Here is a 27,641-nt window from a genome sequence, read left to right as displayed (position 1 = left end):
AAACATTTTAGAATGTTCCTAAGTAAATTTTAGGTAAAGTTATCAATTGTGCTGTTCCTTGCTTTCGTTGGCCAGGACTGAGATATACGACGTCAAAGTTGCCGCGGTCACTTTTTGCCCCCACCCCCTTAAGACAGGGTTAAAAGACAGTTTAATTTGCTCCCAAAAAAACAGATTAAATTTTTTACAACATAGAATGTATTAGAACATTGCTACAATTTAGATGCGCACTTTCAGTTTGAGAATTACAGGAACATAAAGTCCTGCTAAATGTTCAGTTATTCAATAAATAAGAACTTAATGAATTATCTTCATACATTCGACATGTCATTTTAACTATTTATCAATACGAACTGGCCTGATATATTTCGGAAAAGGTTAGAGTTTTTTTAAGTTGATGACTTATATGGGACTTTTATTATTTTTTTAAATCTTTTTTTAACCATTTTAGATACATTTTAGATAAAAAAAATGTATCCTTCCCAAAATTTTGGGCACTATCCACTTTCATTTGACCTTTTTTTTTAATTTTTTTTCCGGGTCTAGGGATTTGAGTACATTTTCAACAGGCCAGGTTGGGGTCACTGACCTGGACACACGCACACAATACTTTATACGGAGGTTTTCAACACAATGTGTAACCAATAATACTTCTTTCATGGTTGTTGATTATACTGAAGCCTATGATTTGCGTTGGGGTGTTTATGGACACGCCTGTTTTACTTTCTTATATGGGGCGCACTGGAAGAATCCATTCTTTCTTGGGGAACGTTTAGGCGGTTGAATATGGAAAAGTTCGTATCTAGACAATGTTCTTTGGACTTAAAATAGAATGTCACGGAATTTAATTTCGAACTAGCTTGATTAAACAAAAGTCATTGTTTCATTGGACATGTATTTGGACTGGTCTGATTCACATTTATCGTTGGATGCACAGGAAGAGTCCATTCTTGCACGGGAAACTCTTTTTTGCATTGATTTTTGGACTAGGATGATCAAGTCTAGACGTTGTTGGACCTCTCCACTTAACATAGAGATGTCACCGGGAAATTCCGTGCTTTTAAATAATCTAGAAGTTGAATTTGAACCTTAGGCCGTGATTCAAAATTACTTTTGTAACTTTTTGTAAAGTGTTTAATGACTTCAAGGAGGTTGAATAAGGGAAAGGAGTCGGCTCATAATTAGCACCCCGCCGTAGCCTTTGTTTGGGCCTGCCAAACCCCGTCGCGTCTCATTGTTCGGCGTGCCGGCGGCGCTTCTTTGTGAGGCCATGTTTGACTCCCATGAACCCGCCAAAAATGCCGCATAATGAGCCAGCCATGACGTCATAGGCCCGATGTGGTCCGAGCAGGACCCGAGCAGCTGCCGAGGTGTCGACGGTATAGGTTCAGTTTCCGACAATTTCCTTATTTGGGTTGCGCACTAGGGCTGCGCAAAGGACAGCATCTTGGAGAGGACAACATGGCCGACACGTAGATATTTGTTTCATCGCTCTACGACGAAAATGGGTGAGTTTACAGCCATTTCTTTGCACTTGACGTCGTTTTTTGCCTTAGAAATATGAAGAAATATGTATCGATTTATGCTGTGGTTACAAAATTATGGACGGTTTTTCCAATAAACTGCATGGTTTTGTTTGGTAGTACAACTCTTCGTCTTTTCATTCATGTAGTTTTTAGCGTCGGGGAATTTGGATTTTTTTCGGGGCCTGGACGATTTTGTTTACATCATTTTGATTTCGGTATGGTTTCCGTCGATGGTCTAGCGAGCAGAGAAGGGGAAGCTGCGAAGGGGAGGGGGTGTTTTATTCTATATTAACCTCCTTGATTTTCTTGACCAGATGGGCAACGCGCCTCTGAAAAAAAATTTGCGATTTTGTTCAGAAAGTATTCTTGAAAATCTGTTTTTACATGTCTTGGCTTTTCCCATCTGGTTTAAAAAATGGTAACATTAAGGCATGGAGATTGTATGGAAAACTTCCTCGGGATACAAACAACGATTTTGCAGTAGCATATCATTGCATTTACTGTAAGTTAGATTATTGTGAATTATTATAGCTATAACTATAATTGATTATTTATCTATGGAAAGATAGATACTTAACTATAGACCGGTAAACACATATTTTTTGGTTTTCCAAAGAACTATACTCTACTCATGTTTTGACCTGTTGCCATGTGATGTGCAGTGTAATATAAGTGGAAATGGGTTACTTACCATTTACTATCTTTTCTGCTATCAATTCAATTAGATGCATAACCTTCATCCATCCTGAATCTATATTTCTATTTTTATTGCAGATCACAAACAAAAGCTCGCCAATGTTTGTAGAGTATGTGGACTTAGATTCAAATTTGAGAAAGGGCGAAAACCAAAACCAGTGAGTGCTTTTAGAGAAGCAGTTGTCTACTTGTACAATGGCTATGATGTTCAGCAAGACATAGAGGATGTCCACCCACCTTCTGTTTGCGAGAAGTGCCGTCGTGCCCTGGCCAGGGTTCAAAACTTAATTCTGACAGGGAATGCACCGACCCCCATGCTGCCTACTAAACTGCCCGACTTTGGTCCTCATGGGGATCCGTGTAACATCTGTGTGTACAAGCAAGGAGGTTATGGTAGGCCCCCGAAAAAGTATTTTTTTAGTAAAGTGAGAGTCCCATCTTCTGCAGAGACCACGGCCACACTTGAGCCTGTCTTGTCCGAGCCCACCATGTCCGACTTTTCTAAGACTGCCACGCCGCCTGCCATGTCCGAGCCTGCTACGCCGCCTACCATGTCCAAGCCTGCCATGTCCGAGCCTGCCATGTCCGAGCCTGCTACACCACCTGCCATGTCCGAGCCTGCCATGTCTGAGCCTGCTACGCCTGCTACGCCACCTGCCATGTCCAAGCCTGCCATGTCCGAGCCTGCTACGCCGCCTGTCATGTCCGAGCCTGCTACGCCGCCTGCCATGTCCGAGCCTGCTAGTACGTCTGCCATGTCCAAGCCTGCCATGTCCGAGCCTGTCCCAGCCTGCTACGCCGCCTGCCATGTCTGAGCCTGCTACGCCGCCTGCCATGTCTGAGCCTGCTACGCCACCTGCCATGTCCGAGCCTGCTACGCCGCCTGCCATGTCCAAACCTGCTACACCGCCTGCCATGTCCGAGCCTGCTAGTACGTCTGCCATGTCCAAGCCTACCACCGTGCCTGTCATGTCTGAGCCTACGTCATCTGAACAGGCCTCCAAAGACTTGCAATTAACACTTGCGACACATGAAAACATTGTGCACGAAGCAAGCAAGCATGGCTTCATTTATGTTGCCACTACAGATGCAGGGACACTTATCCTGGCCAAGCTCAAGGTCATCAAAGTAGATTGTTCAGTATCCATTCAAATTGACATTAACAAAGATGGAACATGGCAACTTAAGGTGCAGGGCAAGAAACTGTCTTGCTCCAATCACGACTACCTCCATGCAGATCTGTCTCCTGTTCTGACTGAATCCATGTGTGCAAGTTTTTTCTTCTATCTGTCACATTGCCATTTTTGCAGTGGAAATGTTGGCTATGATGCACTTCTAAATGCCAGGAGAGAGGGAATGGACTTGGTCACATTCAGGAAAGTAGATGGTAGTGTAGCAGCGAAAGAGGAGGTGGGAACTGACAGCAGAACGATTCGACATGTAGACTGCCAATTGCTTTTACCACCCAATAGGATGTCAGCAAGGTGTGACAGGTGTATAACATACGGCCACTATTTACGTGGGGCAGTCGCAAAAATCAGAGACAAACAGAACACAAGCATTTCGCATGATTCCAAAATACCCCACAAGCATTTGTCAAGGGAGCAGCTTGAGGCGAAAGTCAATGATGCCCAGAGGGAAAAGAAGTACCAAAAGTCCTGTGCTGCCAAGATCAGGAGCCGTGTGGGTAAAGCGGTTGATACGGAGGGCTGTACATTGAATGATTCCCAACACAGATTCCTACAACAGATCCTAGAATCTTCGACGGCGAAGGACACCATGGACACAACATTTGCCAAGGACACACCACAACAGTTTCTGTTCCAGCAGCAAGTAGAAAGAGCCAAGCAACATGACGCAAGAACCATGAAATGGCACCCAATCATGGTCCGTTGGTGCCTGGCTATCTATCACTCTTCACCTGCAACATACAAGTTCATTCGCGACTCCGGCTTCCTCTTCCTACCACACACCAGAACACTTGATAGATACAGCAAATTCACTGATCCTACCTCTGGATTCAATCCAGACGTTCTCAAGAAACTGCTGGAAAAAGCGAAGATAGATGAGTTACCTGAGTGGAAGAAAAATGTCACCTTACTCTTTGATGAGATGAAGGTTAAGTCAAATCTGGTATATGACAAGCGAACAGGAGAGCTGATCGGGTTTACAGAGCTTGGTTCTATCAACGATGAGATCAAAAGCTTTGAGAAGCGTTGTCAGAGCCAACAAGAAGATGACACAAGCGGAGCTGACCCCGACCTGGCGACACATGTACTAGCATGTATGGTTAGGGGAATATTCACTCCCCTTGAGTTTGTGTTCGCCTACTATCCCTGTTGCACATTCTCCAGCGTCCAACTTTTTCCAGTCATCTGGGATGCAACAGGTGTACTTACTGAGCTGGGATTCCATGTGAGAGCCTTCATCTGTGATGGAGCATCTCCAAACAGAAGGTTTGACTAAGTTTATTGAAAGCCACTGTGCCATCTGGAGTTTCTGGCGAAATAATATTATTAAACAAATATAATATCAAGCATGCTTTGTACTTTCTGAACAAGAGTGTCATAGCTATCACTGTAATATTCTGAGGGTTGTCAAACTAGGGTATATCTGTGCTTTTAGCAGCCATCCTTTTGCAAATAATAACATTCTTAAATATTTCATTTCATGCTACTTCACAAATAACATTAATGCTTAAGCAATATCATCTGTTGTATTTGAGGGTGTAGTAGTTATGAGTGTTGCCATTCTATGATGTCCCCTTGTGTTCCTTTATCTAGGTTATGACTGAGTATACAATAACTTTCTTAGAAGATATGCTACTTGAAAATCCTGTACAAATACTTAGTAACTGTGCTAACATGTTGCCTGCAGTATTTGATGGTATTGCATTTTTTCTTGTGCTCTTGTACTCCAGGTTCTACCGCCTCCACGGGAATGAAGGGGAGATGATGATATACTGGGCGTGGAACATCCACAGTGAAAATGAAAAGATCTACTTCTTCTGTGATGTTCCACACCTGTTGAAGACAACAAGGAACAACTTTGAAAACTCTGGTGCCCACAGCAAAACCAGACATTTACATGTATGTTTTGTTAACTGGATTTTCTGTGCATTGATTGATGAATATGACATTGTGATATGATTTGCTTTTTGACTTGTTTGTTTTTTGTTACTTGTATGACTAGGTTTGTCTGAATAGCATTTTCCTAATGTCTTTTGCAGTACAACAAGCAACCCATAAGCTGGCAGCACATCATAAAGCTGTATGAGTGGGACTTGGGGCTCGACAGAGAAGCGGTGGGGTTGAGGATGTTGAAAAATCTCACCCATGACCATGTGTTCCTCACGCCATCCTTAAGGATGAGAGTGAGTCTTGCTGTGCAGGTGTGTTGATATTGATACTGGGATAGTAGATATATAAGATAGTTATCAAAAATTTCATGTATGACATGAGTGGGTCTGTGATGCAATTAAAAAGCTATTGTGGTGGGAACACAGAAGCTTTTTGTCCAAGTGCTATCCAGTTATATTGATTTATTCTCTCCTTAACATTGTTTAATGTCAAACATTTGGGAATTCACCTTGCTGTTTCTTCTAAATCAGTTTTTTAATGGCAACCAACATTGGCAAACCTGAGAGTGAGGCAGGATTGCAGTTTTTCCCTGGATGTTATAAGTTAGTTGTAGAAGTGTATTATAGAAGTTAAGACTTAAGTGTAGAAAATAATTTTTTCATGCTGTTCTTGTATTCTTTTCTTGTATTTTGTAACAGGTCCTCAGTAAGTCAGTCTACCATGGCCTCACCATGCAGGGTCGCCACGACACAATCTCTACAAGAAAATTTGTCCTCATGATGGACAAATTTTTCGACTGTCTGAATGTGAAGAACACTGAATCCAACAAACCTGTCCTGTATCCATACAGGAATGTTCTGGATGCCAGATTTACGGTAAGCAAAAACTAAAATATTGATTTGGCTGCATATATGCAGAAAAACGTTGGTTCTGATGACAAATATGTATATAGCACAATTGTAATCTGATGTCATGTAAGGTCGTAAATAATTACATTTTATGACGAGTAATGATGCTGATATGTAAAACTAAGGAAACCAGGAAAGTTAAGTGTCTTGTAAATCTATTGCAACAGCTTTGTGCATTTATTTCACCACAGTGGCTGGAGGAGGACTTCCTGGGGTTCCTGAGAGAATGGGAGGAGGAGGCTCATGGAACTCCGAACCTATCAAAGGACGACAGGAACCGAATGTGCCTCTCTAAGCAGACGTTGGAAGGACTTCGCATCACAGGTAAATTTGGCCTTTATTTATTGAATTTGGCTGATATATCAAAGTAAGTAATGCAGGCCTCTGAAGCAATCAGCAAACAATGAAACATGTAACCTGTGGTCTAAAACATTATGTTTTTCGTCTAATCCATATTCATTATATCTTCTTGTGTGTTGCAGTTGCCTCATTCACCACGCTGACCAAGGTGCTGCTCCAGGAGGATGGTGTCCGGTACGTCTTGAGCGAAAAGTTCACTCAAGACCCCCTGGAGCAGCACTTCTCCAAACAGCGGCACCGTTGTGGGGCAAACGAGCACCCCACAGTGATGGAGTATGGCCGAAATGAACTCAACATCCTCGTCACTGGTGAGATGGCTGCAGCTTTCAGGAGGCCAAACGGAAACTGGAGGGGAAGGGGAGATCATCAGGCACAAATTGATTTCTCTGATAATACACCGCTGCCAAAAAGGCCACGGAAAAGGTAGACTACAGAAGTGTGTGTGGCCAAGGCCCTTTGATCAGAAAGAAATGTTTTATATCATACTTGTTTTAAGCTTGCAGTTGTTAGGTGTATATACTTGTATGTATGAAGTTGTCTTCTATTAATTGTATTTGCTGCCTCGACTGCAGTGGGGATATTTTTTTGTAAAAGTAACTGTTGTGAAACAAAGAAAGTTACTACAAGTTATGTGTGGTGGTAATAGCTGAATCATACATCAATAGCTGAAAACTTTGTTTAAGCTTTAATGTACATATGAAATGAATACAGGAAGATAAATGCATTATCAGAAACAAATGTAGACTTGGACAGAAAATCATGTCAACAGTTTTATTTAGTCAATGTAATACCTGATTTCTTAACCATACTTAAAGTTCACGGTTTTCACAGAGCCTATAGAGTGAACTTATCATTACTAACAATAATCCGTAGACTTTTTTTTTACTCACACCTGCCACTACAGTGAACATGTAGTTCTGATAACAAGTTTCTCTGGTACCGAGAAGACAAATTGAATCACAGTGCTTACATGCTATTTATGTAAAATATCTGTACATGTAATGATGTATATAAAACACTAAGATAGGTCCTTCATGTGTACAATTGTCAAGATATTTAGATACAATACCTATAGAGGTGAAGTTGGAGGTCTGTCAAAAATACAGCAAGTGTATTTTACAATGATTTTCGAAGTGACTTCTCCCCCTTCTTCGAACCAACGTCACTGTTCTTTCGTCGTTGAACCAAGATATAGGCATCTGCAAATGCACGACATCTTAAGTTTACATATTTGTGCAGAACAGCTTCCAGCAAAGCCATGCTGACCTTCTCGTTACTTATGTGGGCGGTAGCAATATCACACCAGTACTTATTAACAATATAACTGGATTCAAGGTTCTTAATGATCTCATCCCTTAGCCCTGAGAGCTTGCCCTGGCGCAGCTGCTCAAGGTTAGCCGTGCTTCTAACAACATTTTCCACACGGCGGAAGAACAGATACACTTCGTCTTTGACCATAAACAACCCACCACGACTAACTTCATTGATCCAGAGTTCTGTGTACAGCAGGAATGTACTTGGTCTGTTATCCACAGAACTCACTCTCCACTGCTGTAGTATATGTACATACAACTGGGCAACCTTATTATTGGCTAACTTTCGGTACTTCTTAAGCAGTGCAAAAGGGATAAATCCTGCAATGTACCTGACTACTTGTTCCTCTTCAGGAGTCATCGTGGATGCTACTCTAGCTTCACTGGAAATGGGTGCATCTACTGTGTGCCTTTTACGCAAAAGGCCCTCAAATACCTGTCGTGTCAGGAACTGGTGCAACAGAGGACAGGGGGTCTTACACACACTAGTCATCAAATCCTTCCACAAAGCAATGTAAATCTTTCCTGAACACAAGAGGTAGTACTGTCTGAACATATGTTCATATGCAGCGCTACATAAAGTCGCTCTGTCACCTGACACTATTACATCCCATAATAAACCACACAGGTTGCCAACAAACTGAGTGTGCTGAGAGATATCTAGTGTATCCAAGAGTTCTTTTGCTGTCTGTGCTGCAGTGTTGCCTGGTGTTTTGAATGTTCCAATCGTCACATGCCAGGGAGGGTACTTCACAGCTGCTTCCAGGGCCTGTATCAGCAGCTCTGGTCCGTCCTTAAGTGCATCCTCCTTGGTGTAGGTGGAAGTAGGTCTTTTCACTGAAGTAACATACAAACAATTTCACATTAAACAGATATTAAAGTAGTGTAGATTCACTGTATGTAGCAAAACAACCAATGAAGTTAAAATTCCAACAGAAAGTAAATTTTGAACATTACATATTTTTCCATTACTTTGGGTCCCTTGTTCAGGTTTTAAACAAAGTTTGTGTGTACCTTTGATCTTGCGAGGCTTGGAAGCCTGACTGGCTTTCTTCTGCAGCTTGTCTTCTGGATTGTCCTGTGCTGTGTTGTCACTGTTGGCCTTGCTTGGCCCTTCCGCTGGTAAAGAGGAAAATCTGTTAGTACATGTACACTGAAGCCCTCAGACAGGTAAGAATTTGCAACATTATACTATGTATCCCTCTTTTCAACCTCCTTGAATCGGGCCAGTAACTATTAACTCTCATCTTGAACTGCTCGTAAATGAACCCAAATGAAATGAAATGAAAGAATTCGATTTTAACCCATCGATTTACCGCTTGAAAACAACTTGAAGGATTGTTAGAAGTTCGGCAGCGAGTGCAAGACGCCCCCCTCCCCACGCTAGGTTACGCGTTTCGCTTTAAAAAAAAACGCACATCTTTGACAGAAATTCGACATCTAACCCGTCACCCAAGCAATTTGAAATCTTGCAACTTACATGATATTCCGTGACTTTCTCTCTTGTGTCTGCTGAGCCAGCCAGCTGTTGCGTACTCTCTGTTGCAGAGATCGCACGGGATTTTGGGCTTTTCACCGCTAGCTGGACTTGTACTTGTAGCTTGCGCAAGGCTCCCGTGCGTCGCATTTCCACCATCAAGGGGCTCGTCTTCCGTGTTGTCGGCTTCATCGTCGCTAGTTTCGGGATTTGTAGCCTCCTCCAACTCATCAAAATCATCATCAAAATCACTAAAGTCAAAATCATTCCACTCGAAGTCATCGTCTCCCGGCCGCGCCATCTTGAGTGCGGGGAAACAATGGGAATTATGCCGTGCGCGGCGTGGGATGTATGCAAATCGGGACTAATTCGCACCCCAGTGTTTACTGCACTTTTAACACGTGAGTCGAACATCGCTGAATGGGGATTGATTATGAGCCGACTCCTTTCCCTTATTCAACCTCCTTGATGACTTGGATAGGACACTTAAGTGAAAATAAAGCTAACGACTGTTACGGTTGGTAAATATTCCACTCCTGCCATATCCTGTTTTGAGGCCGAACAACCTGACAGAAGTCAGAAGCTGGTTTTAGTAAGGGCCCCTGGCGCCTAGTTTCCACAACATTTGAACTTCGCGGCGTTTTGTTGTCGAGCCCGGGAAGTACCGCGACCTTTAACCTCTGTGACGTATTCCGACCACCAACCTGCCCCAGCTCGCACGTCCAGCACACATCTTGACTGCGCGGGAACTTATCGTATAAATAGAGTTTTCCAGTCCGGCTTTCTCAATCGAGGACTTGCCATTGTGGACCGTAATTGTGAACTCTTCATTTAGAGTTTGTTACGACCTCGTCTGTGGCACAAAACGTATTACGGACGTACGAAAATAGGAGGTTTTTTCCCCGCGAGTTCGTCCAGCTGAAATGTGGGGAGGGGGGTGCCATGCCTTCCTGCGTAGTTTGTAGTAACTCCCGCAAGAAAGGTTTCAACATCGGTCCCGTCCCATTCGACGACGCTGACAGCCTCGATAAGTTCTGGATGTGTCGACGGGGCGACAGAAGTAGCTCCAACGGCGCCGCCCTCCCCAGTCTCATCGGCCGATCTCGCTGGGCGCCTGGGCTGGTAGTTGTACGGAGTTCATATTCTGTGGGTCAAACCCCTCGTACTCCTCAAAGCCCTCAAACTCGTTTACTCCCCCCAAGTCGCCGGAATCCATCATTGGGAGAGTAGCGTGGTGACAAAGCCGTGGTATAGCGTATTGGCGTATTTAGCAGTATGGAGGTTGGTGGTCGGAATACGTCACAGAGGTCAAAGGTCGCGGTACTTCCCTGGCTCGACAACAAAACGCCGCGAAGTTCAAATGTTGTGGAAACGCTAATCTATGATGGACTAACGTAAAACAAGTAAAAACTGGACTTTTTGATGTATTTAAAATATTGCAGAATGCTTTACAAAAAAAGGTTTAGTTCCCCTTTAAGAACGAGTAATTGGAATGCGTTTATTGCATACTCCTTTTTTCATCATCCTAGGTAGTGTGGCATCATGAGTTACATCAAGAGTCCCACAGACTCCCCGCTGGTGGAAGGAACCTTTGGACAACTGTTGGACGACACGGCAGCGAGCTGGCCAGACACAGTAGCGTATGTGTTTAAGAAGACTGGCTCAAGGATCACATTCGCCGAGATACAGGATAAGGCAAGAATTCAAGACGAATAAACAGATATACAGAACTTTCTTGAAGTAAACGTCCATGTAAATGGACATATTTGTACTTTGAAATCCGTACAAAGACATTATAATTTAACATCTGTGATACATACGCAACTGAAGAAGTAAAGCTTGCTACACATCTACGGCAATACTTCCATACATCAACGAGTATTGTTTTATGAACGTAAGGGGTCGTGTAAGTATCAATATTAAGAACAATTACATGAAATGCCTCTCAACATTCTTAATCCCCGCCTCTCCAGGCAAACAGGCTGTCAGCAGGACTGAAGGCCATAGGGACAGAGCGGGGTGACGTAGTAGCCTGGCTCGTTGGTCATCACCCGGAATGGATCTACTTGTATTTTGCCGTGGCGAAGTTGGGAGCTATTGTGGTTAGTATCCCCGTATAATGAAGCAAGACTTGATTTAAATCTGTAAACATAGGGTTTTAGAATTGCCAACTTCAGTATCTGTAAAGAATATAAGCATTCCATTACTTATTTGACGTCAGTTTTTGAAGACTGTACACGTTTCGAGGTATTTTAAGGATTTTTAGTTGTATAAAGTCTGTGGCGCCCCTCGTCTCTGTTTGGAGATGGATTTCAAGCCTTGAGTCTGATGGGTTTATTTGTTCCTGTAACAATTTCCTTTCTGTGCTTTATTTGCTTTATCCGCTAGTCTTGTAGTAAACTGCATGTATTCTCATTAGAAGGTTTTGCACATGTATTATGGCCACTGGATGGAATTAGTGACATGAATTACATTTATAAAATGTAATGCTTGTGACCAACATGTATATACTGTTGTTTGTTTTACAGTTGCCCCTTCAGGCACATCGTGTCGGTAGGAGCGATGAAGCAATGACTTATTCCCTAAAAAAGGTACTGTCATCCCACGGGAAGGAAGCGACATGACAATTTCTCGTTGTCAGGGACTGACTTGGTCACACTTCTAAGTCACACTTCTAACTCGAGGAAACCGTTTCCAGCGGATGTTTCTTTATTACTACAAAATTTTCCAATAGGTGCTAGAAGCTGGATTAACCTAGTAATGACGCTAGTTTCTGTCAAGATAGACTCCATGCTGATAAACAATTACTGTATAAATACATTAAGTTAGTGGCGCTTTAATTTCGCGGTGGTTTAGAGTTCGCGGTAGCAACATGCACTTTAGTTTCTTACTGCAATGGAAAATACCGTAAATGCAGAAACTTTGCGGTAGTGAGTATGTAAGTCAATTCCCTAAATACAGTTTTATTCCTACAGGCTGGTGTGAAGGTACTTGTCATCGGTGACATAACCGGAGTCGATCAGACTGACGACACGGTCCCGTACCTGTGCAGTTTGTTTCCTGAAGTTAAAACAGCGAAACCAGGAAATCTGCAGATAAAGAGGTGAACGTATGATAATTTACCACGCTGTTGATGTTATACCCCAAAATGTCTCAATCATTGTTCTGATATGCTTTGAATTGACCAGGGACCTTATTTTTTTTTCAATTCCAGGTTACCAAAGCTGACGAGTATTATTGTGCTTGGGGAAACTGCAACAGGGTAAATATATTTACAACTGTGTATTACGATATTTTAACTCATAATTAATGGCATATCAAACAAAAAAAGCACATGTACAAATCCATTTACTCCCATACGTACATATTTCTTTCTGCTTAAGCTATTACAAAGCATTCTATATGAATTTTTTTCTTAAGCAATATAAATGTATCTTTGCTAATGTTGTCAAATCCTGGAATTTTCATTCTCTCGTCGAACTGGCTGTCCCCCATTGCCTAGTTAAAAAAAGACACTAGGTTATCCTTGTTTATAAAGCCTTGGGCAACAACACGGCTTTTTGTTCCGTCGCTACACTACTATGCCCGAAATGCTGAGTGCTAAGCAGAGAAACCAGCCTGTGCAATTTTAAAAGTCTTTCGGTTGAAGTGCTAGGTGATTAAACATAAGGCCTACCAAATGTAAGGCGAACAATCTTCCCTCTTTGTCATTGCTAGTTCATGTTGCATGTTATCATAGGGTACATTTACGCATTTTGTGATCGTAAATTCTATAGAGTTGGTGAGTCCCTTTTCCCAACGAACTCCCTCCTACGCAGGGACACCCAACAGCGAAACCGTCTGTCTGGAGGTAAACAAGGGTACATCCAGATATATACAGGCGGTTCCGGCGCTAGATGTCCCTGCGTAGGGAATGCACTGGAACTGATACTACAATTCCCTGCATAACATTGTTTTCAGAATTGGTACTTACAGTATGAATGAAGTCCTGACGATGGGAAGCGATGCGAAGCTAATTGCAGAGGTGACGGCTCTTCAAGACCAGCTGGACTGTCACGACCCTTTCCAGTTGGTTTTCACGTCGGTAAGCAGTCAATAACATCTATCCACATCCTATCAATGTCATGGAGCAGTTTCTTTTGTTCTCCTATGTAAACCAACTGGTCTGGTAAATTGCAGGATTTTGACTTTTACAGACACTTTAACCCTATTCAGACCGGGGGGGGGGGCTTTTGAGGCCCGCGCTAACTTTGATGTCCTATAACGCCAGAATGACTTACGCTAGAGCCACCAAATTTGGTGAGTTTTCCTAAAATATTGTTGGCAACAATTTTACGAAGTTTGACAAATTTTCCACTTTTTCTTGTTGCAATGGCAACCGTTTGTTGACAGGCAGTTTTGCCAAAAATCACTATTTTTGGTTCTAACAATGTATTTTTCACATTTATTTGCTATAATACTGCCATTTTGTTACATAAATAACATATTATTAAGCATATCTTTCATAATTATATATGCATAAATTATGCTAATTTGATGACGTCATCAGCCCAAAATCCAAGATGGCGGACCGAATGGCCAGATCAAGAATAACAAGCTAATTATCCCTTAAAATGTGTAACTACCTGGTATTTTTTCATCAAAAACCATCTAAATTAATTAATTTAGTCTATTTCCATTGCCCTTTGTGATTATTTGTTGCAAAAAAAGTATTTTTAAAAATTCAAGGTGGTGGATATAATATGGCGGAGCCCAACTCGTATCTTAGATGTGCATGACGTCATTGATGTTGCTATTGGCAACGCAAGGCGTAACAAACATTATTATTCTGTTATCTGCACTTGTTGTTACATTTTTGTAGCATAACTTGAAGTTTTCTGAGAACACCCCTTTTTCATGGGTTTGGCCAATATACTCAAATTGATGACGTCATAATTACGTCATCTTACGTCAACGTAACATCAAACGTCACATACTTGTCAGATATCATGTCGACATCATGTCCTAAAAATTTGGTGGCCCTACGGCACGTCGTTTCAGAGTTATAGGACTTAGAAGTGGAGGGCCTCAAAAGCCCCCCCCCCCCCGGTCCAGGGATGACCAAAAAAGCCCGGTCTGAATAGGGTTAACTAGAGACTCAACTATTGAATTTGAGAACAAGCTATGTAAGATAGGCCTAGCGCCTCTAAGGAGTGAAATATGTACCAGCATGGTCCTGACCCACGGTCGTTGATGTATGTATGTATCGGTACCATGGGAACAGTGTTTTTTTTTTTTGGGTGTGGGGGGGTCTTCAACTGCAGCGCTGTAATACCTTTTTATTGGACCGGTGTTTGATTCCACCATACATACATCATGAAACAGCGGCCGGGACCAGGATAGCACATATTCGAGTCCATTGATCACCATCAACATTGCTTATTCCAGGATAACATAATTAACAACGGATTCTCCAATTTAAGTGTCAGTATAAGTCAAGCTTCTACAATGTTCTTGGTTTCCAAGGAACATGGGACAAAAATATCTCCTGCTCGACAGCAATGTCCCGCAACCTTTTTAGTCAGTTAATAAGCTTTAGAGATGCCATGGGAAACTTCTATTAATTATCATTAGTGTTGAAAATGTGTTTTCTGTGCTTTAAACTGCGCACATCCGACATTCTCCTTTAAACTCGTTTTATTATTGCCCCACATTCTTCGGTCGTCTTATTTGCAGGACTTAGATATTATAAAACACCGAAAAACTTTATAATTAGCTTTTGACGATAGGCAACTGAACATTTTCTTTTTTTCAAATAATTTTTCACAGGGCAGTACTGGACAGCCAAAGTGTGTTGAGCACAGCACTTACAGTGTGTTCAACATGACCCGTTTGGCCAGCATAAGTCGGCGCATGTTAACTGAGGTAAACCAGGAACAATACAAAATCATTTCAATATTTTTTTTATTAATACACAAATTAATATTGATATATATATATATATATATATATATATATATATATGTACACATATGTCATGTATGTACGTAGAGATCGACATATATCAGATTCTAGGGTTGCAATAAGAGAATGTCGACGAAAATCACGATCAGGACCTCTTTCAGCAAATTTGGCATATCATAAATGTGTCTCGTTTATCCGTCAAATGCTTCTCCCATTTGTACGGCTTATCAGTTGATCATGTTCTCTACCATACTCGGTTGAGCGAAGGCGACACAGGCACGCTCTATTCGTGTACGAGTCTGTGCGCGTGTCCCCTTGTCCGGCTAATATCGAACCATGTTCGATGATGTTATACCCCGTAATTCGAAACGAATGCGGGTTCGAACCTGTGGTTATTTGCGACTATTCAATGTAAATACGCGCCGCAAGAACCTTTTATCCTTAATGGGTGCTTGTTATGGCATTTACGGCTTTATGCCCAGCTCAAAATAAGAGAATTGATCTTTTTAGTACTCGAGTTTTACTTATTTTCCCTTTCTGATCAAAGTTGTCCGGGGGCATTTTTTGTAATCATTTCATGTTTTTAACTATGGGGCATTTTCAACCAAAAGATTGAAAGAAAAAAGTAGTTTCTGATGTCCCCTCCCCCCCAAAAAGAAAACAATGTAATTCTAATTTAAAACAAAATACTCTCAGACAAAAATAATAGATATTGGATATGCTTTTAATAAAGAAGCAGATCTCATATTTATCGATTTCAAGAAAGCCTTCGATTCTATCAATCGCACTACTATGTCTGAAATTCTGTTAGCATATGGCATACCACCCCATTAGTGAACGCAACTAAATTCATGTACGACAACACAGCTGCCATTGCTCTCACCCAAGAGGGGGAAACTGACTTTTTCAAGATTGACACAGGGGTTTTACAGGGAGATCCCCTCGCACCTTTCCTTTTCATAATCGTTCTGGATTATGCACTCCGTAAGGCCATCAATGCCAATGATGGCCTTACACTGCAAAGAAGACGGAGTTCCTGGCACCCAGCAGTGGTCATTTAAGATCAGGACTTCGTAGACAATATTGGACTACTCAAGGACACTATCTAAGCTGCGCAAGACCTCTCACATAGGGTGGAATGTGCCACCCAGGAAATTGGCCTCTATCTTAATTCCTCAAAAACCGAAGTGATGTACATAAATCCTAATGATCGCCTTCATGCCTTACAAGACAGAGACGGGTCCACTATCGGACGGGTTAGTGACTTTAAGTACTTAGACAGCTATAATAACTCTGTGTATGATGATGTCAATGTTCGTATTGGCCAAACCTGGGGCGCATGCCATTCCCTAACGAAGGTATGGAAGGCCCCCATTCAAAAACCACAAAGCTGAAAGTATTTAAAGCGTGTTAAGAGGCTATTTTGCTCTATGGTTCAGACTCATGGACACTAAGTATCTGTAAAAAAAACTGGATGGTAATTACACCTGTCTGCTTCGTTATGCTCTGAATGTACCCTGGCATTGTCACATCGGAAACAAAAAAGTGTACAATGGACTTCCCCTGATCTTTATCCTTTAGAATATTATGATTGGAGACCCATGAAACAAACACCATGTTTTAATTGAAAATGTGTATTTCTATCCCGAAACCCGGCTTACAAAAAAGAAAATCACAAGCATTCAATGTTTTTAAGTAGTGCTAAAGCTGTGAAGTTTAATCTTAGTGCAACCGAGCAATCAAAAGTTACATTCATATGTATATGTATATATAGAATACTACTTAAGTACAAGCCTAGGCCGCCTTAAGCCAACTGAGTAAAATAACACGTCTAAATTATGAAATAATTATCCAAAAAGGAAGCTTTCCCTAGTCAAGAGAAAGTCTATGGTTCCAGACTTTACGACAATAGTCTTCCTCATACCAAAAAGGTCTTTGTAAGCCATTAAGCAAGCCATTAAAAGTTTCACATGTGCAAAAACGGATGTGCAGCAATCTGATTAGAAATCAAGCAAAAGAAACATCTGATATTAGTGCTCAAAATTCATGTGTTTTAATCACTTAAAAGTGTTTGAAAACATCTCCTCACACAATCAATGATACATTCCGAATGAGTTGACCCGCGTGCGATGGCAGGATCTGTGGCTCAGCCTCCCGTGACTCATATTATGCAGGTACGTACGACATTTTTTTGTTAATCGCAGGGATAACCCCTTGGGCGTCGCCAAAATATTTTTCTTACCGTTCCGATGACAGGCAACAGCACTCTACCCTTACCTGTCAAACCCACTCGCGGTGGCCACTCCTTTGTTCATTCCGGGGTTTACGCTTGTTATTCCTGTCAGCACAGCGCCTTCATCCGTTGAAATCATGAAGGCAATTCAGGAGGAAAGGTACAACCTATGTTGCACAGTTCTTTACAACAGTAATGTACAACTGTGGCTTCATAGGTCATTATTTACGTACAGAATTAAAATGTTACACCATGGTCAGCTCCTTTACTGAATTATATGATAACTGGGTCCAGGTAAAAAAAAATCTATAATTAATTGAAAATGATTTCTTCCAAAATTCTATTCAATCATCTGACAGACGGTAACTTGGAAGAAAGAAACATCGACAGATATGCACACTAAATGCTAATTTAATTATTAATCAATGTTAAATTGTGCTTATTCAGTTAACAACGGGAATCCTTGCAGCAATTACAAGTTCAGTAAATGGAACATAGTTAAACATAAAATATGGAACTGAAGAAATTCAGTTAAACTTTGCTTCAGAATACTGTTTCTCTTCAATAAGGTGTCAAACGGCGATGATTTTGTTCATGAAGGATTTTCACGACCTGATTCATAATCGACAGTTGGGTGAATATGACCTTTCTTCACTTCAAATAGGTAAACACACTCGAATATACTTAATAATGAAAATATATACATATATAAACTTAACTGTTTTGATTATGTCTTAACAGTTAAAGATATGTTTGAGCATCAGTTGCTTCTCTGTCATATTAGTTCGTATATTAATATTTTAATTGCTTCATGCTACTGTTAGGACACATGTTCTTTTCTGATTATTCTATTTATTAGAGTCCATTCCAAGACACCATGAGGGCTTTTTAGGCGATATTTATAATTAGTCTGAATTATTTTGAATAAAAGAATATCTGAGCCACAATGATTAAATTATTTTCAAAAAATTGACTAAGAAAATACTCATTTATTTGAATTTCTTTGAATATTTTAGAAACATTTTGAAAGTAACTGTACAAAAATGTCTTTATTTAGAAAAATTGTGAAACCTCTCTGTGATTATTTCACATTTACAAATATTTACAAAAAATGGTAAACCTGGCCAAATGGTAAAATTAGTTTATTGCCCCCATAAAAGTAAGCCCTATTGTTGCATCTGTATATTTTTAGATTTCACTGCTGGGCACTGGTGGATCCTTTGTGGTGGGCCATTGTTACATGGCACCCAACCATACTTTGCAAGGATGTGTGAATTGCTATCTTCCCAGCCCACCGAACCATTTACAAAAAATGGTAGAAAATGGTAAATAATGGTAGAATGCTGTTATCATTATTTAGAAACCATTAGAAGTATCCTATTCCACACCATGAATATTTCCAAAGTTTTACAGGACCAGGGAAATATTTATAAAGTTGAAACAGTGTTAAAAATATTTCTGAAGTATCAAATGTCCTAGACATATAATTACAAAACTTTAAAATCAATTCTAAACAATGGCAACAAACATCCGCATGGTGTCTTGGAATGGACTCTATGTTAAATAATACTTAAATCAATTCATACCTTTATATTGCTTCATATGATTAATAGACGCGTCGGCATGTCAACCTCTTTGTCACACCCACATCCATTTCTTTCCTTTTTCACCTCTGTGGGAATTGGTGTAAGTTTTTGGGAGGGGGGCGGGTGGTTAGGTCGATTCGCGAGATTAAACTTGAATATGCTGGGAAGGAAAAAATGCATAGAAAGGTAATTTTCCGGGAGAGGAATATATGCCAGTAGGGGGCAAGTACAAGCTTTCCTGCACATATTCCTTTCCCGGCATTTTTCCTTTCGCCTCATATTTTCCTAATATGTTTACCTTGCGCCGTCTGGACGTCGTAAGTCCAGAAAAAGGGTCGACATAGGTATTTTAATCTTTCATCTTGTATTTTCATGTCTAAGTCTAAGGCTTAATAAAGATGATTCTGATTCTCTCTAGCATGTGTTACACAAAGCTTTTTACTACAAGCTCTAAATGCCCCCCCCCCCGCCCCCCCCCCCACACACACCTTTGGGTAAGTCTGACTAATTTACACATACTAGAAGCGCAGTTTATTCAATACGAATTATTTAGACTGGATATTGTATAGAATCCAGACATTGTTACCGTGTATCTTTTCAGTGAATGTAGTCGGCAACTTCACACCAAAAAGCCTGATTGATCAGGCAGCCGACGTCCTGCCAAACGTAAAAATTATGGTGAGTATTTTTTCCCACACCCTACTCGTATTGCGAGTTTCCGATGCTCATTATTACCTTTGCCAGAATGGCTAAGGTTATGTTTTAGGCTTGTGAGTCTGTGTGTGTGTCTGTGTGTCTGTGTGTGTGTTAACAGCATAACTCAAGAAGCCTTGGATGAATCCCGATAATATTTGGTAGGTGGATAGGGGTTGGGAAAACGAAGGTCAAGTTCGATAATGGGCCCCCTAGCGGCTTGCTACGGTACTGCAGCAGAATCTCAATTTTTGATATCTCGTGTTCTGGACATGCTGTGGTTATGATTTTTGAGTGGTAGATAGCCCTTGGGGCAGAGAGTAAGTACTGTAAGTTTGGACCCCCTAGCGGCTTGTTTGGAACTGCAGTCGCCGATTTCCTTTCAAACTTTGGACGAGAATAACTCGAGAACGTGTTTATGGATCGTCATGATTTTTGGTATGTAGGTAGCCCAAGTAACAATGTACATTATGGAATACTAATTATGCAAATCAGCAACTAATTTGCATAATTAATGAGGAAAGTTTATAAATCCGCTGCATTTCATGATAGGACTTTCAAACTTGTCACATATATAGATGAGAAAGAGAGAAAAATCAATCCATATTAATTATCCAAATGACGACCTCATTTGCATAATTAATGAGAAAATATAAACGCGTTGACGGATCGTCATGATTTTTGGTATGTAGATAGCCAATGGGAAGACTTACATGATGGAATTCAAATTATGCAAATCAACAGCTAATTTGCATAATTAATGAGGAAAGTTTGTAAATCCACTGCATTCCTTTAAAGGACTTTCAAACTTGTCACAATTGTAGCTGAGAAAGAAAGAAATATTTATACATATTAATTATGCAGATGATGATCTCATTTGCATAATTAATGGCAAAATATGAACATGTTGACGGATCGTCATGATTTTTGGTATGTAGATATCCTAAGTAAAAACTTACATAATGAGATACTAATTATATAAATTAACAATTTGCATAATTAATGCGGAAAGTTGATAAATCCACTGCATTCCGTGATAGGACTTTCAAACTTGACACATATGGAACTGAGAAAGATGGTTGAGACTAAGAGGTGTATGTTTGGGTCTGGTAACATCTTTTCTTGAACTGCAGGAGCCGGTTTAGTTTCCTAATTTGAAAGAGAATAAGTCAAGAAGGGCTGAAAGGATCATCATGATTTTTGGTATGCTGATAGCTTAAGTGATGCTTGATACAATCTAATATCATTATGTAAATAGGGATCTAATTTGTATAAGCAATGGCGAAATGTTATGAACCGACTCCGGGCATATAAAATAAAATGTAATGAGTAACACATTTATGTCTACAGACATCATTCTACATAACAAACCTGGTTTATTTGGCAAAGGTAAGTGTTCGTGGAACTCTAGTTAATTATGATATGACTGTGACAAAGCTTTATATAGGGGACTCCGCTCATTAGTTCATATAATCGTTAACATTATCATGATGTGTGATGAACTTGCCATTTTTAAATTGGTGATATCCCCAGGTTGTCTATTGAATGAAGGAGCTTCCGGGCGTGTCAGTAGCTACTGAAAACATGATTGGGGAGGGGAAAGGAAGCACAGTAGGCAAACTGCTGCCACATGTGGAGGTAAAGAAGCTCTAACTTTTAAAGTTTCACCTCATGCCAAGCTTTTGTTGTAAAGACATTGAATTTTAGTGAGGAAGATCAATCTTTTGGATTTGATGAATAAAAAATGCTACACATGGGCTGTTCCTATTGACCTTGATATAAAAGAGCGATGTGGAAAATAACTATATTTGTCTAATTTCATAAGACAAGGTGAAAAAAATATGTATAAATAAGACTCATCTATCTCTAATAGACTTATTATAAAATATAAATAATTTTTGCCAATGTGTATAAAATATACTTTGTTTTACAAAATGATACAATGATCAGCATAGCTGTGTATTCAGGATTTCAAGTCACCTATTTCAATGTAACGTTATTTTGTATTTTTTAATGAATTTCTGACCGACGACAATATGTTTATGTAGATGCAGCTTGTAGACAAAGACGGTAAGGTTGTACCGTTAGGACATGAAGGAGAGATCTGGCTGAAAGGGTTCAAATTGTTCAAACGGTACCGTGGAGACGAGGAGAAAACATCAAAGGCGATAACACCTGATGGCTGGTACAAAACTGGGTATGTAGTGCCTCGTGGTACACATATGACAATGGCATTGGGACGTTTTCCTCACATAAAATGAGAGATTATGATAAAACAACAAAAATACATGCAAAGCGTATATTGCATATATTAGTCCTTCCCTGTCAAAATGTATTACAACGTTACTGACGAATACTCACTTTGTTGTTTTTGTCAGTAAAGCATGTTGCCGATTTTCAATAATTTTATTATATCGTTTATATTGCCTGTTGTGTGGCTGAGCATATGAAATATACAAATGTAGTAAGGTGGGGTACATGGGTTTATTACTTAAGACCTTGCAGCTTTCAGACGAATAATTGATATCTGTAAAACCTGGAAAAGGCATAGCATTTTCGTCCAAGTTTAAATCTAAACTTTTTAATACGTCCCTAATGTCAAATAATTTAAATATTACTTTATTATTAAAATATAACATTTATCTCTGTTAGCTCCTTTTAATACAAATAACTAATTGTAATAATCGCCAGGTAGTTACAGCTGAAGAATACAAATACATCTACATCAGTAGAGACTAATATTCATGGCAGTTAATGTACCTGTTCTATTTCGCAGAAAATATTCAAATAGTAGAAGTACCTGACTATAGTCATGATAGAAAGCAATCCTTGAGTATGTCGACGTTACAAGAATTTGAGCATCATGTTAATACGTACATGATGTTAAGTCTAAAGTTAGATTTTCACTTCCCGTAGAGATCTTGGCGCTCTTGATGAACGGTGTCCTAGAGCTCTATGGAAGAGTTTCGGTAAGTTGTAAGATATACTGAATATTACGTCTACAATATGCCTTACATGGTTTGTCTTCTATAAGCTGAACAGCACAAACATTTAAGCAGCCAATTGCAAAAGCAATTCGTCATTTATGTACAGGTACGCAAATACATAAAATGCTTGTGACTATACAATCTGCATTCTTTTCTTATCAAAACAAATATACCATGATTATACAGCTGGTGCGTTAATAATTTCAATCTTCATCAATTACAATATTAATTTTAAATAACATGTCTTATGTATTCCCAGGACATGATCATAAGGAATGCCTCCAACGTGTATCCTTCTGTTATTGAAGTGCCAATAACCAAGCATCCCAAAGTTAAAGACGTCAGGGTAACAACTAGCATTTTATGTTTTTTTTTAATATAGCTAAATAAAGGCATGATGCACAGAATCTATGAAAATATACTGAAATGCCTTTAAACAAACGATTACCATGGCAACTAAAACAATGAAAAAATTTCCGATATCTGTGAAATTGTTTCGAACTCAACTTTTTTGTTATGCGACATTTGGTTAGCCAATCCTCCACCGTCTGATAAATAGGCCAATGCATTGATGGTATCATAATGACTTCAGACTTCCTTTATATATATGATAAATTGTTTAGAGCTGTAGGATTTGTAAACGCGAGCCTAAAGCCCCCTCCATCAGAGATTGACCCATAAAGCCAGGCTTCGATATTAGTGTTTTTTTAAATATATATATATATATATAATGTGGATAACGGACTGTCTTACTTCCTTTAGGTAGTCAGTGTACCTGACCCTGCAAGTGTGGAGGAGATATGTGCCTGTATCATGTACGTTGCTCTCTCACACAACCCTTGCTTCTAATCCCTCACATGCCAAATGTTCCATGTAGTTTCGAAATTTTTTATATGCCTAATTTTTTTTTCAAATGGAATAGATCTAGCGGAAGTGTAAACACAGTCCACCGTTAGAAACACGTAAAAAGTATCTAAAAACAGGATCACTATGACTGCACAGACATGTATGCGTCTAGTAAAGCATGGCATATTAGTACGGCCCCCATAACCCTGTTTATCCCCAAACACCCTCCTTTTTTACAACTAGAATGCCCAAAATGTTTAACAAATGCTGTTTTCAACTCTTATGGACCAGTATTTCAATTCTTATGGACCACAATTATGCAAATTCATTTTGACAAGTAAAAAAAAAACTAGAAAGTAATTTTGCTCCATATGCATAAAATGCGTTTAAGTAACTAGGTGATGAGCTCAAGCTGGCCTAACGATCTGGATGGTCCTATAGCTGAATAGGACAAGGTACCTATAGCGCCCGTTTAGCAACGATTCGTTTTGCAAAATGACATGCAGTGCTAGGAGGTTCACAATGCAAAAATCTGAATCTAAACTTTGTTTCAGCTTAAAAGAAGGTCAGACTACAGACCCAGAGGAGATGAAGACGTATTGTGTTAAGATTGGGGTAAGTAATATTATATAACTAACTCTTTGTGTTCAAGAATGCCTGATTGTGACGGAGTTACCTGAAAGTAATTTAATTGGTCCATAGATGTCTAATAATAGAGAAGACGTAGGTCGAGAGAGCCAGTCCTGACAGAGACTAGGAGGGCAGGACAGGTCTAAAGGTGCCGTCGTAGCTCTAGACACAGTTGTACGTAGGGTAGGGAAGGAGTTCTTCTCCAGTTGTGTGTTTGACTGAGCCGGTTTACTGACACTCATAACCATTAATATCGATGTAATCAAACAAAGATACTGCAGTTTAAGCAAGCAGTTCAAATGAGGCTATATATCATTGACACATTTTACGCATCGATTTAACATGTGCAGATGGTTCCTATTGAGCTGCCTGGCTATTTTATCTTCTTGGACGAGTTCCCGGTGACTACGACAATGCAGAAGGTAAGTTGTCCTTTTACCATTGATAACTGCTTTCATGTGGTACGAAGGATAGTCTGTTTATTTCGGTGCTTGCCTATATTACTGTATACTTTATACAATACGGGTATGGTTTTTTGTATGGTTGATGGAATTTCGAGGAATATTTTCACACCCACAATACGTTTAGAAGATAATAATGATAGCCGAAGTATTTTTGATGTTACGTGTTAAGAAGTAGTGAATATTAATTCTTTTAAGATATTCGGTATGTATATCAAAATGCATTTTGTTGTATATCTGCAGTTTTTCTGCAATAACAACATTGAAGTTTTATAAAACTCCGTATACAAACAGATTTACATATCATTTGTTATCTGTTTATGTTAATGCAATCCCTTCCTAACGTTTGTATCACACCGGACTGTGCATACTGGTGGCAAGTTACTGTGGGCAACTTTTCGATTTGAGCCAATTTTCCCCTGCGGTCACGCCTATATGTAACGCATATGTAAAGTACGTGACCCCTACAAACAAGTTGCTGCGCCCAGAATATCACATTCTCAGTTCGAACCCTTACCAGATACACACTGGCTTAATTTTTCTTGGAGATTAGTGTTGTCACTGACTTGAATACCAATTTCTAGTCATTAATATCCATGATAATTACTAGTCTTGCGGTGATTGCGATTTTTCAGTCAATTTGTACATTGCAACCTTTGTGCTTGTGAAGCAATTAGGCACAGCCCAGTGAAAACAACTCTTAACTGATTCGTGTTTCGAATTTTTAATGAATTGTGTTTGTTTGGTTCACATGATGTAGGTTGACCGGAAGAAGTTGCGACTGATCGCCATGGAGAAACTTGGTCTACCAAAGGAATCCTAGACGATTCCTGTGTCCAGACTTGTCATCTTAGCAGATGTCAAAACAATCCACCTATAGAGTTATATTGTTCAGTTAAAATGCGATAATCAAACGTATGCTACAATGAATGATACCGTATTGACAAAGACCTTACAAAGATGCTAATTAAACTGCTGGTTTTCCCTCTTTGCTATGCTAATATATATGATAATATCTAATATTAACTTCTAGATGTCCTTAATTTCGTCAGGCCCTGGAAGCTGGAACTATCACCTCCATGTCAGAAAAATTGGCATCCTGTGAATTTTTAATTAACGACTTATGAATTTTACATGCTATGTTAGTGTATTGCATTTTATTGAATTTTACTGGTTAACTGGTCACATGATTTTTGTTTTAGTCTGAATGTCTGTAACGATTTATGTCTTATATGCTTGAAATCAACAGTTCTTATGCATGCATATACGTTAACCCTATCTAAACGGGGGGGGGGGGGCTAAAAGTGCCTGCGCGAACTTTGACGTCCTATAACTGCCGAACGACGTATGCTAGGACTACGAAACTCGGTGACTTTTCCTAAAATATTGTTGGCAACAATTCTACGTATTAGTTTGTAATTTTTCCTGTTGCCATGGCAACGGGTTTCTGACATATTTTACCAAATTTCTTAAAATACATGTAATAAGAGATTCCCCAAAGCCAAAATAGTTCAAAACCTTAAACATGTAATCCCACCTTAGGCTTTCAAAAGCCTTTTTGAAGTCGGCTATAATGATCAGTCCTGGTTTTTCGTTAGTGTCATAATGTTCAATTAAATCTAAAATACTTCGATATTCTCTCCAATGAATCTGAAAACAATTTGATCCTCACTTATTAAATCACTCATACAATTTTTCATTCTAACTGAGATTACTTCGGTCCGTTCATCACAGCACAAAAGTGATAAAGGCCTCCAGTTTGTAAGTCTGGACGGGTTCTTGTCTTGGCCATCTGAGTTCTGCTTTAATAAAAGAGTGATTAGCCCTACTCTTTGTGTGTTAGACAGCTGTCCTTTTTTTCATATGCATAGTTAAAGGATTGGAGCATAGGTTGCTTTAAGCTAGAGAAGAATACCTTAAACATCTAGAGATTTTTCTTGTAAGTAACAATGTAACCACTCAAACACTTCTCTTCGCTTTTTGTTGTAAGACAAAGCATTGGCGTTGTACGAGCCGATCTGAGTCATCGATTTAGTCAAAGTAATGGTTTATGAAAACATAAACTGAATCTTTCTAGTCTGTGTAACACAAACTCCGCTGTCCAGGGCTGTAACTGGCCCCTCCCCGCGGAGTTTGTGCCTCACTAGCTTTAACCTGGGGGAACTGTTGTAGAAAATACCAACACCAATGGCAAGCCAGGATTTTGGTCAAGCCCCCATTACCGTGGAAACCAGTAAATTAGCATGTCTCCACCACCCAGACGGTGGGCGGGCTAGTTGCCTCTCCCATTGTCTGTGCATGCTGTGGTTCTCTGTGGAAGGACCCATGGGGGCAGAGGCATGTTTGTGTTAGGAAAACAACATCTTGTGGGGATTTCAAGAAACTTGAAGGAATCTTGTCACATCTACCTAAAGAATGCGATTCTATGTGACACCAAAACTTGTCAAAATATTTTTCAGAGATTAGTGAAACAGTAAATACATAGAAATGACAAAATAAGCCAGCAGAAATATGTCTATGAGCAAAAAGCCAAAACAAAATGGGGTCAAAAATGACCCCATACGGTCAGATTCGTCGTAAAAATGTAACGGTCGGATGAGGGTTAATGGCAAGATCAAGTGAAAGGTAGATATTTTAAACTAAAACAGGTCTGTGGTATGTTTAATGGAACGTTTCGTTTCTTTTAGTAACGCGATTATGCTTTTACTTGACGGAGTCGTGACGTCACGCGTCAGACTCACTCCGTCGAGCTCGGTCAGAATCTTCCCTTTCGAAATTATAAATTAAATGTGGGTAATTCTATTTTCAACGCATCCGAGGGCTACTATTTTGCTGAAAGAAGTTTGTTACACGAAAATAGCCTGAGATTTCTTAGAGTAAGAAATTTCCGAATACGCCCCCC

General features: G+C 39.8%; 4 protein-coding genes across 9 annotated transcripts in view; all 4 read left to right on the top strand.

Moving 5' to 3' along the window:
• LOC118425823 (medium-chain acyl-CoA ligase ACSF2, mitochondrial-like) overlaps positions 1-22,000 on the top strand; it is a 28,484-nt gene extending 6,484 nt beyond the window's left edge. The window contains exons 1-13 of one of the 6 annotated variants that reach the window (XM_035834924.1): positions 9,660-10,172; positions 10,894-11,055; positions 11,334-11,462; positions 11,889-11,951; positions 12,336-12,463; positions 12,575-12,622; positions 13,321-13,444; positions 15,169-15,264; positions 17,560-17,696; positions 18,106-18,200; positions 19,724-19,800; positions 21,349-21,453; positions 21,864-22,000. In XM_035834924.1, the coding sequence (XP_035690817.1) occupies positions 10,903-11,055; positions 11,334-11,462; positions 11,889-11,951; positions 12,336-12,463; positions 12,575-12,622; positions 13,321-13,444; positions 15,169-15,264; positions 17,560-17,696; positions 18,106-18,200; positions 19,724-19,800; positions 21,349-21,360 (1,062 nt within the window). In that variant the 5' untranslated portion in view covers positions 9,660-10,172; positions 10,894-10,902 and the 3' untranslated portion in view covers positions 21,361-21,453; positions 21,864-22,000. Of the gene's footprint in view, positions 1-9,659; positions 10,764-10,889; positions 11,056-11,333; positions 11,463-11,888; positions 11,952-12,335; positions 12,464-12,574; positions 12,623-13,320; positions 13,445-15,168; positions 15,265-17,559; positions 17,697-18,105; positions 18,201-19,723; positions 19,801-21,348; positions 21,454-21,863 lie in introns of those variants that run through there. The other 5 variants (XM_035834922.1, XM_035834921.1, XM_035834923.1 and 2 more) reach the window with 5 other exon arrangements.
• Positions 525-2,967, top strand: LOC118426264 (V(D)J recombination-activating protein 1-like). The gene is made up of 4 exons (XM_035835541.1): positions 525-1,508; positions 2,301-2,862; positions 2,906-2,916; positions 2,960-2,967. Exons 1-4 carry the CDS (start codon positions 1,505-1,507, stop codon positions 2,965-2,967), a joined length of 585 nt encoding a protein of 194 aa, XP_035691434.1. The 5' UTR covers positions 525-1,504.
• LOC118425822 lies at positions 2,869-8,523 on the top strand. The gene is made up of 7 exons (XM_035834920.1): positions 2,869-4,678; positions 5,143-5,311; positions 5,452-5,613; positions 6,001-6,177; positions 6,402-6,534; positions 6,693-6,993; positions 8,238-8,523. The coding sequence occupies exons 1-7, from the start codon at positions 3,030-3,032 to the stop codon at positions 8,410-8,412; spliced, it is 2,766 nt and encodes a 921-aa protein (XP_035690813.1). The 5' UTR covers positions 2,869-3,029; the 3' UTR covers positions 8,413-8,523.
• Positions 21,875-26,567, top strand: LOC118425824 (medium-chain acyl-CoA ligase ACSF2, mitochondrial-like). Its single transcript, XM_035834927.1, has 7 exons — positions 21,875-22,012; positions 22,732-22,784; positions 23,062-23,148; positions 23,565-23,617; positions 24,203-24,263; positions 24,629-24,700; positions 25,500-26,567. Exons 1-7 carry the CDS (start codon positions 21,994-21,996, stop codon positions 25,560-25,562), a joined length of 408 nt encoding a protein of 135 aa, XP_035690820.1. The 5' UTR covers positions 21,875-21,993; the 3' UTR covers positions 25,563-26,567.
• The last annotated feature ends 1,074 nt before the right edge of the window (positions 26,568-27,641 follow it).

The sequence above is a fragment of the Branchiostoma floridae genome, chromosome 11, assembly GCF_000003815.2.
Source record: "Branchiostoma floridae strain S238N-H82 chromosome 11, Bfl_VNyyK, whole genome shotgun sequence".
NCBI lineage: Eukaryota > Metazoa > Chordata > Leptocardii > Amphioxiformes > Branchiostomatidae > Branchiostoma > Branchiostoma floridae.
Note: the sequence above shows the minus strand (reverse complement) of the source record. Positions and strands in the feature narration are given on the sequence as shown.